This window comes from Carassius auratus, chromosome 14, assembly GCF_003368295.1.
Source record: "Carassius auratus strain Wakin chromosome 14, ASM336829v1, whole genome shotgun sequence".
Taxonomy (NCBI): Eukaryota; Metazoa; Chordata; class Actinopteri; order Cypriniformes; family Cyprinidae; genus Carassius; species Carassius auratus.
In genome coordinates, this window is record NC_039256.1 from 19,606,959 (window position 1) to 19,623,584 (window position 16,626).

General features: G+C 35.3%; 2 protein-coding genes across 2 annotated transcripts; both read right to left on the bottom strand.

Moving 5' to 3' along the window:
• Nucleotides 1–191: 191 nt before the first annotated feature.
• On the bottom strand, nt 192–2,800 carry LOC113113925 (malignant T-cell-amplified sequence 1). Its single transcript, XM_026280483.1, has 6 exons — nt 2,613–2,800; nt 1,872–2,024; nt 1,672–1,769; nt 1,407–1,540; nt 684–751; nt 192–425 (listed from the first exon to the last, which is right to left on the bottom strand). The coding sequence occupies exons 1-6, from the start codon at nt 2,621–2,623 to the stop codon at nt 344–346; spliced, it is 546 nt and encodes a 181-aa protein (XP_026136268.1). The 5' UTR covers nt 2,624–2,800; the 3' UTR covers nt 192–343.
• An 822-nt stretch (nt 2,801–3,622) lies between these two features.
• On the bottom strand, nt 3,623–16,622 carry LOC113113926 (cullin-4B-like). The gene is made up of 20 exons (XM_026280484.1): nt 15,553–16,622; nt 14,526–14,641; nt 14,337–14,440; nt 13,640–13,709; nt 13,433–13,506; nt 13,135–13,297; nt 12,304–12,393; nt 11,726–11,808; nt 11,566–11,633; nt 11,333–11,451; nt 8,294–8,486; nt 8,079–8,183; nt 7,874–7,984; nt 7,679–7,764; nt 7,476–7,583; nt 7,250–7,363; nt 7,039–7,144; nt 6,245–6,417; nt 6,004–6,156; nt 3,623–4,793 (listed from the first exon to the last, which is right to left on the bottom strand). The coding sequence occupies exons 1-20, from the start codon at nt 16,004–16,006 to the stop codon at nt 4,698–4,700; spliced, it is 2,586 nt and encodes an 861-aa protein (XP_026136269.1). The 5' UTR covers nt 16,007–16,622; the 3' UTR covers nt 3,623–4,697.
• Between the last annotated feature and the right edge of the window lie 4 nt (nt 16,623–16,626).

Genomic DNA, 16,626 nt, shown 5'->3' on the forward strand with positions numbered 1-16,626 from the left:
TTAAAATAAACCAGATTTTGGATATATGGTGGCATGTGGAGTATTAAGCAATTTCATCTAAACAAATACCAAATGATTCTGTCTTTTGGAAACTGAGAAATACACATACAAACACTGTTGTTTAAACATGCTTTAAGCTGCCATGACACTATTCAGCACTCACTGCAGCAAGAGACCATTTCAGTTTGGAATGACTTGAATGCAGGTTTTATTTGTGCATTAAAATGGGGACACTTTCAAAGCTTTCGGCGTGGTACACAGTTGAGTCCATTCATGTAAACAGTAAACGGGCAGCCTGGTGATAACGGGTCCAAACGATTCCACCACATCCTCTCGTCTGTCATTACTTATACGTCTTCATGTGCCACAGTCCATCATTCAGATAGTGAACGTTCTCGATTCCAATTCCCTTGTTCACTTTCTCTCTGTTCAGTGAAGCGAAACAAGAAAATATTTTCAAATGAAATGCAATTGAATCATTTTAGTTTTCCAAACCCAATAAACTATATAAATAACAGATTAAACAGATGGTGACTGATTTACATGGATCTAATGTAATTATTATTTTATTAAAACAAGCTTTAAACATTCTGTATTCTAGAAGATAGAGGAACTAAAAATTGAAAAATAATTTTAATGCCAAATGGTGATTCAAAGTGCTGGAGATGCATAGAAACACTTACATGTCATGTGCAGACATCTTCATGACTCCCACACAAAGAGCATGCTGCTTCCCTTCTGCCATTATAGCCTGAAAACAAATACTTAAGGACAACAACCTGTGATATGCCACGCACACCAATCAAAACTATTACATATAAAACTATAACACAACTAATTGTTTGCTCAAAAATGTATATTTATGGCAGTTATGCGATTGTTGACTCAAACTATTAAAAGGTTGTTTCCGGCAACTGAATTAAAACTGAAATACAAGAAAATCTAAATATTAGTATGGTGCCTTGGTTGAAGCACTAAAATTGCTAAAACTAAAATTACAATAAATTAAAACTAAACAGAATTATAAACAAAATACAAAAATGTAAAAAGCGTTTAACAGAACTATTAAAAATTAAATAATTCAAAATATTAATGAAATAAAAACTACTAAACACTGATTTATGGTCATTGTTTACTTGCAGTTTAAACGTGTATGCAGAATACAAATTTTCCTTTTAAAGAAAGTTATTTTTTTTCATGAAATAGCTTTTAAAAAGGCATACCATTGCTTTGTATGATGAACAGAACAATAATAATCATTATATATTTTTTTTCTATATCAATAGTCATATGGTGGTTTTTGTGTCCTTTTTGGAATTGACAAAAGATGTGAACTAATCCTTTACATTAAAACATTGTGATTCATTTGTCATAGAAGAAAATATTACGAACAGCTGGAAAGATACAACTACTGTGTCTGTTTCAGCAGGGTAGAGTTTGGCTCCCGGTGATGTGAGGCCTGGGCACATGATATTGGCACCACTCAGAACAAATTTGATGGCTCCTTTATCTACCTGTTGGTGTGGCAGAATGAAGGGATCTGGAGAACAAACATGTGAGTACCAGGCATTAAACTAAGCAAATAAACAGCAAGTGTAACTTCTTCTGGAAACTGAGACAATATCTTCTGCCAGGAAAGCATCTTACTGATGAAAATAAAAGCAGTCTTACATTTGTGTAGAAGTCTCAGGGTGGGGTAGAAGGGTCCCTCTCTCTGTCTGAAGAAGAGCAGCTCTCCATTTAACGTAAGAATTTCAATATGCTCATGACTGGAAACGTAAACAAGATATCAGACCTCCGGTGTAAAATGAGATACTCTTTTAGTACTACCAATCAATAATTACCAACTTCCCATATTGTATAACTCTTACCATCTCACGATTTTGACAGGGTCCTTTTTGGGAAGTATCTGGTTGAGCCAGTCATCGATTTGGGGAAACTGATCTAACAGCTGATTCTTTATACCCTTAATAACAGACGTCTTCAGTTGAATACAGTTAGAAACATTTTCTTTTTCATCAAATCTATGAAGTCAAAGAGAAAGAGAAATAATGTATTTAGAATATTTAATGTCTAGTACCTGCAGATGACACCAGATCTTGCCATACTTTTTTATGGAAAAGTATGGCGAAATAAAGAAACTGGTCTGGTCTAACAATTATCACCAATTGTTTTATAATTAAATAACTGACCAAGTGTCTGTCCTTCAATTTTTAATGTTAACATCTTTTGCGATCAAGGTCTTTTTTGCAGTTTGCTTATCATCTGTTCAAGTTAAAAATATTAGAAGTATCTTAGCAAAAAATAAGTGCAAAAAAACTCTAAAAACATAGGAAAACAGATGAATAAATTTCAATGAACCATAAAAGGCAGCTGTGACAGAGCAAGTTAGCAGTGTTCGCTAAACAGGTTGATGTATCGGTTACAAAATTAAGGGCAGATATTAAATTACAATACCATATATAACTGGTAAGCGCTTACATGCAACATTTCTTCTATCTCTACTGAAAAGGCAAAACTACTAACGTTAGCTAAATGAAACACTGCATTACTATGACGATGCTAAATTGTGTTAGCTACTATCTATAAGGTTGACAACGGCTCAAGCTTACTTTTTAAACATCCTTGCAGGTCGTTATCGGTCAATCTTGTCCTCCTATCTGTGTGATCTTACAGCTCGTAACTGTTAACTTTTTTTAACCAAAAAACTAAACATTCAGAAGATTTAACGATCTAACTCCACGCTTCACATCAACCGCAGTTGATTCCTATTTACGACATTTACGACAGTGCTAAACATTTTACGGCGAGAGGTGGAAGTACACATAACAGTATGCCAAACAAAATAATGCTATGTACTTTGCAATACATCTGTAAAACTTTACTTATATCGCTAATGATAAAGTCAGTATGGTCAAAGTGAGTTAAAAATGTAACTGATCGCAGCACAAGCAGACAATTGTTTTTTTTTTATTAGTTTTCCCCTGAAATGTTTGAATATTCATATAATGCGTTATCTAATTACATATGCACTAATTTGCATACACTTCCAGATCAGAAACCTGACACCGGATAAAGTAATTTTGCTAACATGTGTTTTTTCTCTCTCTTTATATCACTCCATCGTCAGAAAACAATGTCAAGAGCCATAAGGGGAAATTAAATTATTATATTTTTAGAAATAAAATGTTTTATGTATGATGTATAAACAAACTAATGTGGAGATTTCTGGTTTGGGGCATAAGGGGATAAAAAACATTTTGCAAAAACTGCCTTTAATTTATAGACACTTATAAGGTATAATAAAATTAATACCTTAATATATTTTGGATGTTTTCTTCCAACTAGTCTAAAGGTGTGTTTTTAAAATCAAACTAGTAGTCCACAAAACTCTACATTTATTAATTACATGAAACTGTAAATATGCTGAAAGGGGTTAAATTAAATTAGAATCTGAGACAACTTTAGAAAAAAAAAAACAATTATAAATAAATGAATAAATAAAATACAATGTCAGGTTTTAAATGGTTACTGTTAGAATATCTATTTTACACGTTTTTTTTTTTTTTTTTTTTTTTTCACAAGAACAATGAAATACTGCAAACTGATAAGAGGGACAAGATCATGGAAACACATACAGTTGTTTATTCTGAGGCAATAAAAACAAGCATACTTTTTCCAGACACTGCTCGACAGTCCACTTTAGTACGATTTCTCAAAACACCATTGCCAAAAATTCCACAGACAGATCCAGTGACGCCACACAGAGGAGCTTCTCAGTAAACGGGCCGAATTCAGAACTGAAGGGTTATATAAACTTGGAAACACTAGAATGATAAAATGGTGCTACTGTGCTTGTTCAGAGTTTCCAGGGAGAAATAATGCAGTTGCAATGTAGTCGAGAGTGTCAAACATCAAAGTTGTGTGTAAAATGTATATACAAAATAAACAAGAGGAGGAAATGTGAGAAGGTGTAAGCAGGGAGGGAAAAAGAAGGAAGATGTAAAAGTTAGTGTTTAGCAGCGTTAACATTCCTACAAACAAAACAAGTGCTTGGTTTTATCTAATCTTGTTGGCACAAACTGTGAAATTTCCAATCAGACTCAATTGTTCTATTTATCAATAAATCACATTCACAGAACATAAATTGTTTGTGACCAGCTGAATACTCTTTTCTTTGTACAAACACTGGCAAAGAAAAAACCTGTTTTCACACACTGCTACCCAATACAACACTGACTGAACAAGTGAGTCAAATTCAATCAATCTGCTGTTGGTTTTCTTTGCACAGGTAATACGTCAATATGTTGTGATATTTGCATGAATAAACCATGAAAAAGAAAAAAAGCATGCCAGAGACAAACAAAAGCCATGGAGCCAAGTCTGAAAATAAATAACTTTTCTTTTTAAGCTTGGAAGTGTCCAATTCTCAGAAGCATTTTAACAAAATAGTTCTGTATTGTCTTTTCTTCTAACTGGACATGCCATTCTGATAGTAATAAAACATACCCTACCCTGTCAAAGCCATGAAGAGAAAACTGATTCGGTTGTTGGTCACTGGGGTGAAGATGTTAAAGTGAACAAAACCTGGAACAAGGGCTTCCATGTGCTAAGGGAAGTAAACAACGTCACTGAGAACAGCCTCCTCCTGTCATTTCTATCATCCCCCATCTACCCCTCTTATTCGCTCTCTCTCTCTAAGCCACATAGTTGTATTGATTGGGATTCTCCTTATCCCTTTCCATGTAGTCCCTGTCAATAAGTGACTCTATCCTCTTCTTCAGATCAGCAGGCTGCAAATAGAAAAAAAGACAAATTTAGTGGCAGTGCCAAATGTTCTCCGCTGCGAGTCTTTGACTAATTTCCGAATTTGGTGACACTGAGAACAATATTCATATTGCTCATATTATATGCAATCTTGAGACAAGAGGAAAAAAATATTGATTATCAGTGAAGAATTTAAAGTTAAAGCTAAGTGATTATTTTTACTGAACGTAATGCACATTAAACAGTCATTTTTATTTTTTATGTAGGCATCTCCATTCCACAACAAGCTGGACACAGGAACTTAAGTGCTGTTTAAACTCTACTTTTCAAAAGTTTGCAGTTATTAAGATATTTAAAAGGCTATTTTTGCTCACCAATTTGATGAAAAAACAGTATAACAGCATAACGTGTACATTATTAAAATGCACATACATATATACGTGTATATATATATATATATATACACGTGTATATATATATATATATATATATATATATACACACACGTGTATATATATATATATATATATATATATATATATATATATATATATATATATATATATATATATATATATATATATATATATATATATATATATATATATATATCTGTGTGTGTGTGTGTGTACAGTAAAATAGTAAATAAGTAAAATAGTAACCAGCAAATATTATTACAATTTAAAATAACTTTTTTATTTTAATTAATATATTTTAAAATATAATTTATTCCTGTGATGGCAAAACTGAATTTTCCACAGTCATTACCACAGTCTTCAGTGTCATATGATCCTCATGATCCTTCAGAAATCAGTCTAATATGCTTTGTGCACAATAAACCTTATCAGTATTGAGAAAAGTTGTGTTGCTTAATATTTTTCTGTAACATCATAAATGTCATTACTGTCACTTTTGAGCAATTTAATGAATCCGTGCTGAATAAAAATATTACTTTTTTAAAAAAAAGAAAAGAGCAACTTGTTAACAGATAATGTGATTGTGCAACATGCAACTGAAAATGCTTTAATTTTAAATGCACAAAGCTGTCACTGCACAATCTTTTTTTATTTTTTTTTTAATATTTTGTACATTACTTTGTGATTGTTGGGAGTTTTCTAGTTTTGTTTCACTGCACCTCACAGTTTAGTCTAGCTGCAAGACATCCATTTATAGCCAATCCAGTAAAACTACTCCATTAACTGTGAAAACAAAACAATTTGGCAACCAAGACCTCACCTTGACTGGGAATTTAAGTTGGTTGTACACTTCGGACACCAGAAGGTTATGGCTGAGCGTTTTCCTCATCTTCATGATTCGAACAATGGCAGCATCGATTTGGTACTGACGGTCCTGGAATACCCTCTCTGTTGTGCTGGCTTGCTCTTCCACCTGTGAGGTACAGCAAAGAACCATGAGACCAAGCGGCCCATAACTTTCAGACAACAACAATCAAATGAGAGATGTGCTAGGACAGTACCGTTTCTTTCATCTGGATCTGGTTGATTTTAATCCTGAAGAGTTTGTGTTTGAAATCATCATTACAAGAGAACTTGTCTCCATCCTCCACATCTTTACTCTTTGGGATTTTGGTAAGGACACGTGCCTTCCCACAGGCCAGTGACTGCAGAGTCCGCCTCAGCTCACCGTCCTCTGCAAGTGTATGTGTATTTTAAATATTGTCAAATTTGTTAAACATTTTGGAAGTTTGTAAAAGTCAGAGGTTTACAGGGTGTCTGCAGGACGTGTTAACGAACTTTTTAAGTTCTTTCAAATAAAGAAACTTTACGAAATAAAGAAATAAGCAGACAATACGTCAATGTTCTCAATGTAAATGTATAGGGAGCACACTTAGTTGTATTAGCAACACTTCAAAGTCTGAAAATGCAACTTTCAACTAATCTCATAACGTTTTTATTAATAAAAAAAAGGCTTGAATAGCTAAGATTCCAACCTCTAGAATATGGAAATCACTTTTACTGTACTTAAAGATTTAATTTTCATTTTCAAGTAAATGTAACTTCATTTAAGGACGTTTAGATATTTATACTGGAAAACAAAAATACCGGGGAAGACTTTTTTTTTTTGCCATGTATGCAATATTTGACTTTGAATTTAAGACTTTCTGCTCCGATTTAACACTTTTTAGGACCTTTTTAAGACCCACAGAAACCCTGGTTTAACTTTGAATGTAAAGTTTAACATTAAATTAAATAGCATCTCTCAACAATGTGAATAAATTGCAACGTGCTTGCTTGTCACAAGTGTCCATACCAATGCCTGTAGCAAGTTTAATATCCTCCAGAGAGAACTCCTCGCCTTCATTAAACATCAGCAGAACTAACGTCTGAAACAGGGAAACCTGCAGCTCTTTTTTGCCCTGGGAAAAAAAGTGGAGAAGCCTTCAGAAAAGAATGTTTTAAATTAAGTTAATAAATATTACGATCAGCTAATAGTCCGGTATTCACGCCAAGTTGCGCATTACCTCTTTGAGTTCTGCCTTTAAAACACAATGTCCTAACGTAGACTGCCATTGTAGTTTCCGTCCACTGTGTTTGCCCAGGTAAAACGTTTTGAAAATCTCCTGCAATCTCACCATCTGAAGAGTGGAAGGTATTAATAAAAGATTATAAATGAATTATAATGCCAACAATTTGAATTTTGGGTATTACTGCCATGTAGAAACAAGGAATAATGAACAAGGACCCGACCTCTGGAGGCAGATGTACTTCCATGGGTACATATGTTGGCCAGTAGCCCATAGTGAGGATGTTCACTGTCAGCTCAATGTTCCCAGGAATATTTTGGCATTGAATGTGCTGAGGAGCAGATTCGAAAAGAGAGATTTGTAAGATGTAACTAGACACGAAATAAGTGAATGGCATGAATGAATGAATAATGAAAATAAAAATACCTGTTTGAACTGCACCATAATATCTTTTGACAGCTCCATGTCTTTAAACATCCCTTCCAGCTTACTGGTAAATGCAGCTCCACATTCTACAAGAAAAACACAATTCACCATTTGTTACTTCACACAGCCTTTCGAAAACATCTGCGTTACTGAAAATGGTAGTTTTAGGAATATGAAAGGAGAAATGTAATTTACCGTGCTTGAGTTTTGACAACATAGACTTCTCTGCATCTACAGAGGCACTCTTTCCCACCAGTAACCTCTTCGCCAAGTCTTTCTTGTAGAAGGCCTCAAAAACATCTTTGCCTTAAGAGAGATGAGAAAGTCTATAAAGCTTAGACAGTCAATTGAAAACTTTCTAGGTCTTTGGAACAGAGAATGAAGATAAAAATTGTATTACCATAAATGAACCTGAATATGATCATTATCTTGTCCAACATTTTCTCAAGTTCCTCATCAGTTGCTTCTTTGTTCCCAGCACGGAGCTTTGAATCTACATATTTTGCTATAGAAAACAAAACAAATTTAGTGAACGTTTGTCTCGATCCAACCAGCTTTAAATTCTCAATCAAACAAAAACCCTCAATGATTGGTGGGAAAACATTGTGAACTGACCTATGAGCTCTGCAGGTTTGTTTGGCCGTTTATTGATAAAGGTCTCAAAAGCCTCCTTCATGCCATTAACAAACTTCTCATTCCTCATGAAACACACATCGATGATTTGATCTACTTTATCCTTGAAATCCAAAAGCTCCTGAACCATTGTCTTGTCTTTCTCTGGGTTGATGACAATTGTGCTTCCAAAGGCCTGAGACACAAAAACAAGACACATTCAGCACTGTTATAGCACTATAGATATTGTACCTCAAAGTGATGATATTACAGACCATTTCCTTGTATCGTGCATGCTGCGTATAACTGATATTAACTATATGTCTCAGCGTTACCGTCTGGGCAGAACTATTGTTCCAGCCACCAAAGAAAGATTCGCAAATAACCTGCCTGATCTATCTCAACTGCTAATTGTACCCAAAAATACACACAAATTAGACGAAATTACTGACAACATGGGCACTATTTTCTCTAATACATTAGAAGCTGTTGCCCCAATCAAATTGAAAAAAGTTAGAGAAAAACGTACTGTACCATGGTATAACAGTAATACTCACTCTCTCAAGAAATTAACTCGTAGTCTTGAACGCAAATGGAGAAAAACTAACTTAGAAGTTTTTAGAATTGCATGGAAAAACAGTATGTCCAGCTATAGACAGGCTCTAAAAACTGCTAGGGCAGAGCATATACACAAACTCATTGAAAATAACCAAAACAATCCTAGGTTTTTATTTAGCACAGTGGCTAAGTTAACAAATTACCAGATGCCACCTGATTCAAATATTCCACCAACGTTAAATAGTAATGACTTTATGAATTTCTTCACTGATAAAATAGATAACATTAGAAATACAATAGCGAATGTAGATTCTACAGCGTCTAACACTTCAGTTTCATCCATCGCACCCAAAGATAAACTGCAGCGCTTTGCAACCATAGGACAGGAAGAGCTAAATAAACTTATCACTGTATCTAAACCAACAACATGTTTATTAGATCCTGTACCCTCAAAATTACTGAAAGAGCTGTTACCTGTAGCCGAAGAAACGCTTCTCAATATCATAAACTCGTCGTTAACTTTAGGACACGTCCCAAAACCATTCAAGCTGGCGGTTATCAAGCCTCTTATTAAGAAACCAAAACTAGATCCTAGTGTACTGGCAAATTATAGGCCTATTTCAAATCTTCCATTTATGTCTAAAATTTTAGAGAAAGTTGTGTCTGCTCAATTGAGCACCTTCCTGCATAAAAATGATATGTATGAAGAATTTCAGTCAGGTTTTAGGCCCCACCATAGCACAGAAACTGCACTTGTTAAAATTACAAATGACCTGCTCCTTGCGTCAGACCAAGGCTGCATCTCATTTCTAGTCTTACTTGATCTTAGTGCTGCGTTCGACACCATAGATCATGACATACTCATAGATCGATTACAAAACTATACAGGTATTCAAGGGCAGGCTCTAAGATGGTTTAGATCCTACCTGTCCGATCGCTACAATTTTGTTTACTTAAATGGGGAGTCATCTCATTTATCATCAGTAAAATATGGAGTGCCACAAGGATCCGTCCTAGGTCCCCTTCTATTTTCAATATATATGTTGCCCCTTGGTAATATTATTAGAAAATACGGAATTAGCTTCCACTGTTATGCTGATGATACTCAGCTATATATCTCAACGAGACCAGATGAAACTTCCCAATTATCTAAGCTAACAGAGTGTGTTAAAAATGTAAAAGATTGGATGACATACAATTTTCTCCAATTAAATTCGGATAAGACAGAGATACTAATTATTGGACCAAAAAACACTACACAGAATCTTGTAGATTACAATCTGCAACTAGACGGATGTACTGTTACTTCCTCTACAGTCAGAAATCTGGGTGTTATATTAGACAGCAATTTGTCTTTTGAAAATCATATTTCCAATGTTACAAAAACTGCATTCTTCCATCTTAGAAACATTGCCAAGCTACGAAACATGTTATCTGTTTCTGATGCAGAAAAGCTAGTTCATGCATTCATGACCTCTAGACTGGACTATTGTAATGCACTTCTAGGTGGTTGTCTTGCTTCTTCAATAAACAAGCTACAGGTCGTCCAAAATGCAGCAGCTAGAGTCCTTATGAGGTCAAGAAAATATGATCATATTACCCCAATTTTACAGTCTCTGCACTGGCTACCTATTAAGTTCCGTATCAGTTACAAATTATCATTACTTACCTATAAGGCCCTAAATGGTTTAGCTCCAGCGTACCTAACTAGCCTTCTACCACGTTACAATCCATCACGCACCCTAAGGTCACAAAACGCTGGACTTTTGGTCGTTCCTAGGATAGCAAAGTCCACTAAAGGAGGTAGAGCTTTCTCACATTTGGCTCCCAAACTCTGGAATAGCCTTCCTGATAATGTTCGGGGTTCAGACACACTCTCTCTGTTTAAATCTAGATTAAAAACACATCTCTTTCGCCAAGCATTCGAATAATGTTTCTTTTTAATTGTGAGTGTAGTTGCATCTGTTCAAAGTTGCATTTTTATTCATTAGCTTGGGTTAAACTAATTTTACTTTGTTGGATCAGCAGCTATGCTAATGATGTCTGTATTTTGTTTCTATGTTTCGCCACGGGATTTACATCCCGTGGTAACTAGGATTTAAACAAGCTCCAGTCTGGATCCAGAACACCTGAGAAGAGATGATGCTGACCCTCAGAGGACCCCAGATGATGCTAACCTTGAATCAACAAACAGAACTAACAATTATTGCTAAATGTGTGACTGAATCATATAATAACTTAATAATATTGATAGTTCATCGTCTAGCTGACTACGTCTTGTATTATTATTATTATTTTTTCTAAAATCCTGTCAAATGTGCACAAACTACTAGCTACTACTAAATATTGTAGAAACATAATTTTCTGTAAAGTTGCTTTGTAACGATTTATTTTGTAAAAAGCGCTATACAAATAAACTTGAATTGAATTGAATTGAATTGTTATGATGGTTTTCTCAGCCACCTAGATGGGTTCCCTGCACACCTTGATGTACTCGATCCAGTGCTGCAGAAGCACCAGCACGCCTCCCTTCACACGACTGAAGAGCTGGTACAACAGAGACAGATCCTGAATACGGTTCTCGTCCAGCAGGTTATTCAAACCTAGAGTGGCAAAAGAAAACAAGCACTTATGTAAATCACTTCTGTTTTTGAGGATGGCTGACCATTTGAACACCAAATACAATGTCAATCATCTCCATTCAATGAAGGTGATACCTTTCTGAAGTATTGCAGTGAGGTGTTCTCCAAGCAGTTGCTTTTCCACTGCGGCAATGAGGCGTTTTCTACAAATAAAAAAAAAGACAATGGTTCACATATCTTTTTTACCAAAATAACTACTAACTGTAAATGTTGCTTATATTCTCTGTATACTTACTGTGTGCTCTGGTCTAAGTATGTAATGACTCGATCTGCCTCCTCTTCCAGACGTTTGTTGACATGATGGAGATACTCTGGCACCTAAAAAAAAGAAATTCTATTTAAAAGCATAGTTCACAAAAATGTGTTTATTTTTTGAAACGTCTTCACTTTGATCTTTTTTTTTTCTTCCTCCAAACAATCACAGTTCCTAAAGGCCAGAAAAGCACCATAAAAGTGGTCCTTATGACTTATAATAGTAATCATAAAACATATGACCACAGAACACTAGAACACAAGTCACCTGGAATACTTCAAAGACTATGAAATGTGATTGTATAGAAAAGGTTCTTTCATTTTAATGTTCCACAAAAACAAAACAGCTGCATATCTTTGTAGGGGTGTAAATCATTTTGAAACAACAACCAAGGGTGATTACATCATTAAATCTACCCTGTTTCTAAGTACCTGTTTGTATGCTAATGTATGCTTAATGAGACGTGTCAATTTATTGCTCACAGAATCACAGTAATGAAGCAATAATATAAATATATTTTTTTAAATCAATACTTTATGTTCCCCTGATGTGAAACTCGCCTCTCTTTCCTGCATGAGTCTCTGGCCCTCTGCAGCATACAGTCGATTTGTCTCCTCCAGAAAGCGATCCTCAAATGAATCCTGATAAATCTGTCATGAAATTAACAAATGTGTGATTACAACAACACTAAAACTAACAGGTTTGGCCACACAATTTAAAGTAATATCAAGGATCAAAGGCTAGACAAGCACAGTAGAAGACTTCTGTGCATTCAATGCATTAATGTAGAATTACATTTTTTACTACACCGACTAAGTGTAAAGATGCAAATGACAGGATGTGGCATAATGTTGGTGAGTAATGAAAATATTTGACTCATCCCTCAGTTAAATAAAGCAAGTTGTTCCGGTAAAGACCTTACCATGGAGATAAACAGGCCATGTACTTTGAGGGTTTAAAAGCAGAAACATAAATTATGAACACCTACATTAAGACTCGCTTAAAAAAAGATAAGGGCATTAATATTCATAATTACTCAGTGTTTTGCTTTTTTTTACAGCAGAACCGTTGAGCTTTTGCACTTTTTTTTTTAAATATAATAATTTATAGCAAATATAAAAATACATGCCAAACTAACCAGACTTGGTAAAAATACTTATTTTGTATCCTTGTCTGTGTCATGTGAAAGTTACTGGGTTTACTGACTTTATACAGGCATGCCACTTAAGCAAACAATAAGAAATACATGTATGTATATTTATTTATCGCAGTAAAAAAGAAAAAAAAGAAAGTAAAAATTATTAATAGCATTATTAAATAGTTATGCCATAAACGCAACATAAACCCAGATACATTGATTTGAGTACAAATGAGAAATCAGGTGAGCTAACCTGCAGATCTGAGAGCATGCTCAGAAGACTCCTCAGAAGACTGCGGTCTACGGCCTCTCCACTCCGCTCTCTCTCAATAAGAAGCAGAATCCCATCGATTGTCTTACTCTGCACCTTCAGGTCGCTGATGATATAGAAACGAAACAACTCCAAGCCCATGTCCCTGAAGACAAAACACAAATGTATCATTAATCACCAGTAGGAGGAGCAGCAAAGCAATGGTAGTAAATAAAAGACAGCAGAGCTGACAGTGCCAGTGTTACAAATTCAATATCTTTCGTCAAGTGTGAAGACATACCAGATTGATGGCAGCATTGAATTTTGTAAAACATATGTGCGATCCAAAAACAAAAATATACTCCTAATCATGATCTAGAAGAAAAGACAATGTTTTTGTATTAAAAGCATTTTTTTTCCAAACAGGTAAATAACTAGATATAGGAACATTTGATAAAAAGTTCAACTTTTCAACGTATGTAGACACAGAGATTTAGAGTAGACTGACCATTTGCCTGCAGTGATCTTGCCAACATTTGTCTATTTTCTTCAGGAACAGAACACTGTCTAGGGCATCCGTAGGGCAAGAGTTAAGAAACTGTTTATCACAGTTATGATTAGCAGTCTGTAAGCAGACAGTCCTATTTAACTACCACAGACTCAACTTCTCATCATTTCTGAAAAAAGTTTCCCTTGTTTATTTAGCTCATCATATGCACTGTCTGCCATAGTTTTCTAGCAAAAGCATTAATGAGTTTTATGTTAAAAGTTCTGCTATTATATAAAATTAAAAGTAATTTTGCTACTTTAGTTTTAAGAAATACATGATTCATTCAAAAAGAATATATATTACTGAAACTACCATGCAGATGTTAAGATTCAGTACGAATTTTTAAAGGACATTAATACTTTTAATCAGCAAGGATACATTAAATTGATCACAAGTGACAGTAAAGGCATTTATCATGTTACAAAATGGTTCTTTTAAACTTTATACGTCAAAAAATCCTCAAAATATCTGCAAAAGAAAAAAGAAGTTTCTAATAATTGTATCGCGTGTGTGATGAGCCATTTTTTCGATCCATGAAAAGAAAACAAAAAAATTCTTTATGTTGAGCCCTGATTCATCCTCTTTACTTTAACTCTCAACTTAAGACAGAAAGAAACAGAAAAAAAAGAGAAATTTGTAGCATAGAAAAGGATATTCTCTGAACTGATCGATCTGTGCCTTGATATGGTCTTCACAGACCACTCTGAGCTGTTTATAGAGCTTGGCCGATATCTTATGGGAGCACAAATTTTCAACAGCCTGAGAAGACAAAGGGGAAAAAATAGCATTAGATTCCATGTACAATATTACTAAATGATAAAACAAATATAAACATAAAACTAACCTGATAGAGCTCCTCTAGATTGTACTTTATTGAAGTGCTGTTTTGTATGGCCTCTACTGCCTCCTTCAGCTTCTGCCAGGTCTCATTTGTGTAATTCTCCGGTAATTTGGGCTTCTCTGATATAACATTATAACAAAAAGAAGGATGTGTATAAACAAGAAACATAAATACTGGTTAGTGTTTCAATAAAGGTCAGGTTTTAATTTTGTTTACACAAGAGATGTGCCATCATAAGCAACTGCAAGTTACATAAAATCTATTAGCACTTATAAATAAAAAGCTGTTCTCATCTGTTACAGCACCACAGCATTTGCTTGTATAAGACAGTTACTGCACTTATTTCTTTATTAAGACTAAACATAAAGATGCAAATGACAACACGTTGCATTATGCTGGTCACTAATTAAATTGTTTTTGAGTTTAAGACAAAAGTTAAACAGTACAGATAAATTGCAGTAAAGACATTACCATGAGGCTAAAAATGCACTTTGAGGGTTAAACGCAGAAATATGAAGCTGGTTTTATGTAACAACACTTATATTATTATTACTTTAAAAATGAAAACATTTTTAATATTCTCAGTTTTGCTGTATATCATATGTACACACACACACACACATATATATATATATATATATATATATATATATATATATATATATATATATATATATATATATATATATATACACACACACACATATATAAATACTCACACACTCACACACACACATCTCTATCAACAAGGTTTTTGTTTTGATTTTGTTGACTCAAGTGATGTTCCTCCATAATCAAAAGACAGTTACAAATAGTCATTTTCAGCAGCACATTTTCTTTTGTAAGACAGTAACTCAAGTTGTTTACTACTGCTTTAGGTACTAGGCATCTTTTCTGGACGTCGAAGGTGTGTGTTTAGGCAGAAAAATGCAAAATGCCGTTTAGGCAGGCAGCTCGCTAAGTTTTGAGACACAGCCTATCATGTTTCAAAGAAGACGAGGGGGACCGCAGTCTTTTCCCCTAACGTTACCTTTAAAGTTCTTGATAACAAGTTTCTTCGCAGCACCGGGTTTGCTGTTGGAGAAGGTGGCGGAGCCCGCAGACTTGGTCAGTCCGTTAGCATGATGCCCGACTCCTCCAGATAGGAACACATTTCTCGCCTTTGAACACGATTCAGCAGAGTTACATGACTCCTCGGCCATCTTCACATCCAATCCGATCAAATCCAGCGGGTCCTCGAACCTCAACTTCTTCTGGATGTGCTGCGGCTGTTGTGAACTGGAAGAGCTGGACGTTGTGGAGGAGGAATTACAAATGACTTTAGGAGACGAAGATATTGAATCAGTGTCTTCTTTCTCGGAATTGTTAATTTTCCTCTTCTTAGAAGACGTTAAGCTACTGTCGTTGTGAACATCAGAAGCTGCCGGTCTGGGCTCTTGGGCTGGCGGTGGGGGGTTAGGGGAAGGTAAACCTGTTGGAAACATGAAAAACGAAATACCAAATCAATTAGCTAATCTACTAATGCTACGATCCCGGTGAGTGGACGTTTTCTATTCCTCGGTCTCGGTCGGGGGACGTGCAACCTCGCTGCTCCGAGTATGAAAAATGAAAAAATTAGGATAAATTGAGAAGTGCAGCCCCACTTGGCCCCTTCTCTGTTCTTGTTATTGCCAGCAGAGGAAAGATGGTTGAATACTGCTTCCTCTCGCTCGCGCGCACTCCGGCGCGCTGCACACAGTCCGTTCGATTACAAACTGCTTTTCGCCGAAGGCTGTTTGCGTTAAAGCATTCTGCCGGACACCGTCTTTCCGCTCAGGAGATGGACTGATATTTTAGGTTTGAGGAAAAGTCATCGGGGAAACAGTAACTTTTCTAAGAGGCGACGCTGACCCGCCGGAAGTACTTTCCACCGTTGCTTTGGTTAAGCGCGAGGCCTGACATTTCCGGTATTCTCCATCTGGGGGCGACAATACACAATTCGCAGAGCGGTCTCAAAACTTGAAAACACTTGTACAATCTGAAATTGTGTTTGTGAATTACACCATCCAAGCTAAATGTCAATATCATAACATTTTAATAGTTTTGTGGTCAACTATATCATGTT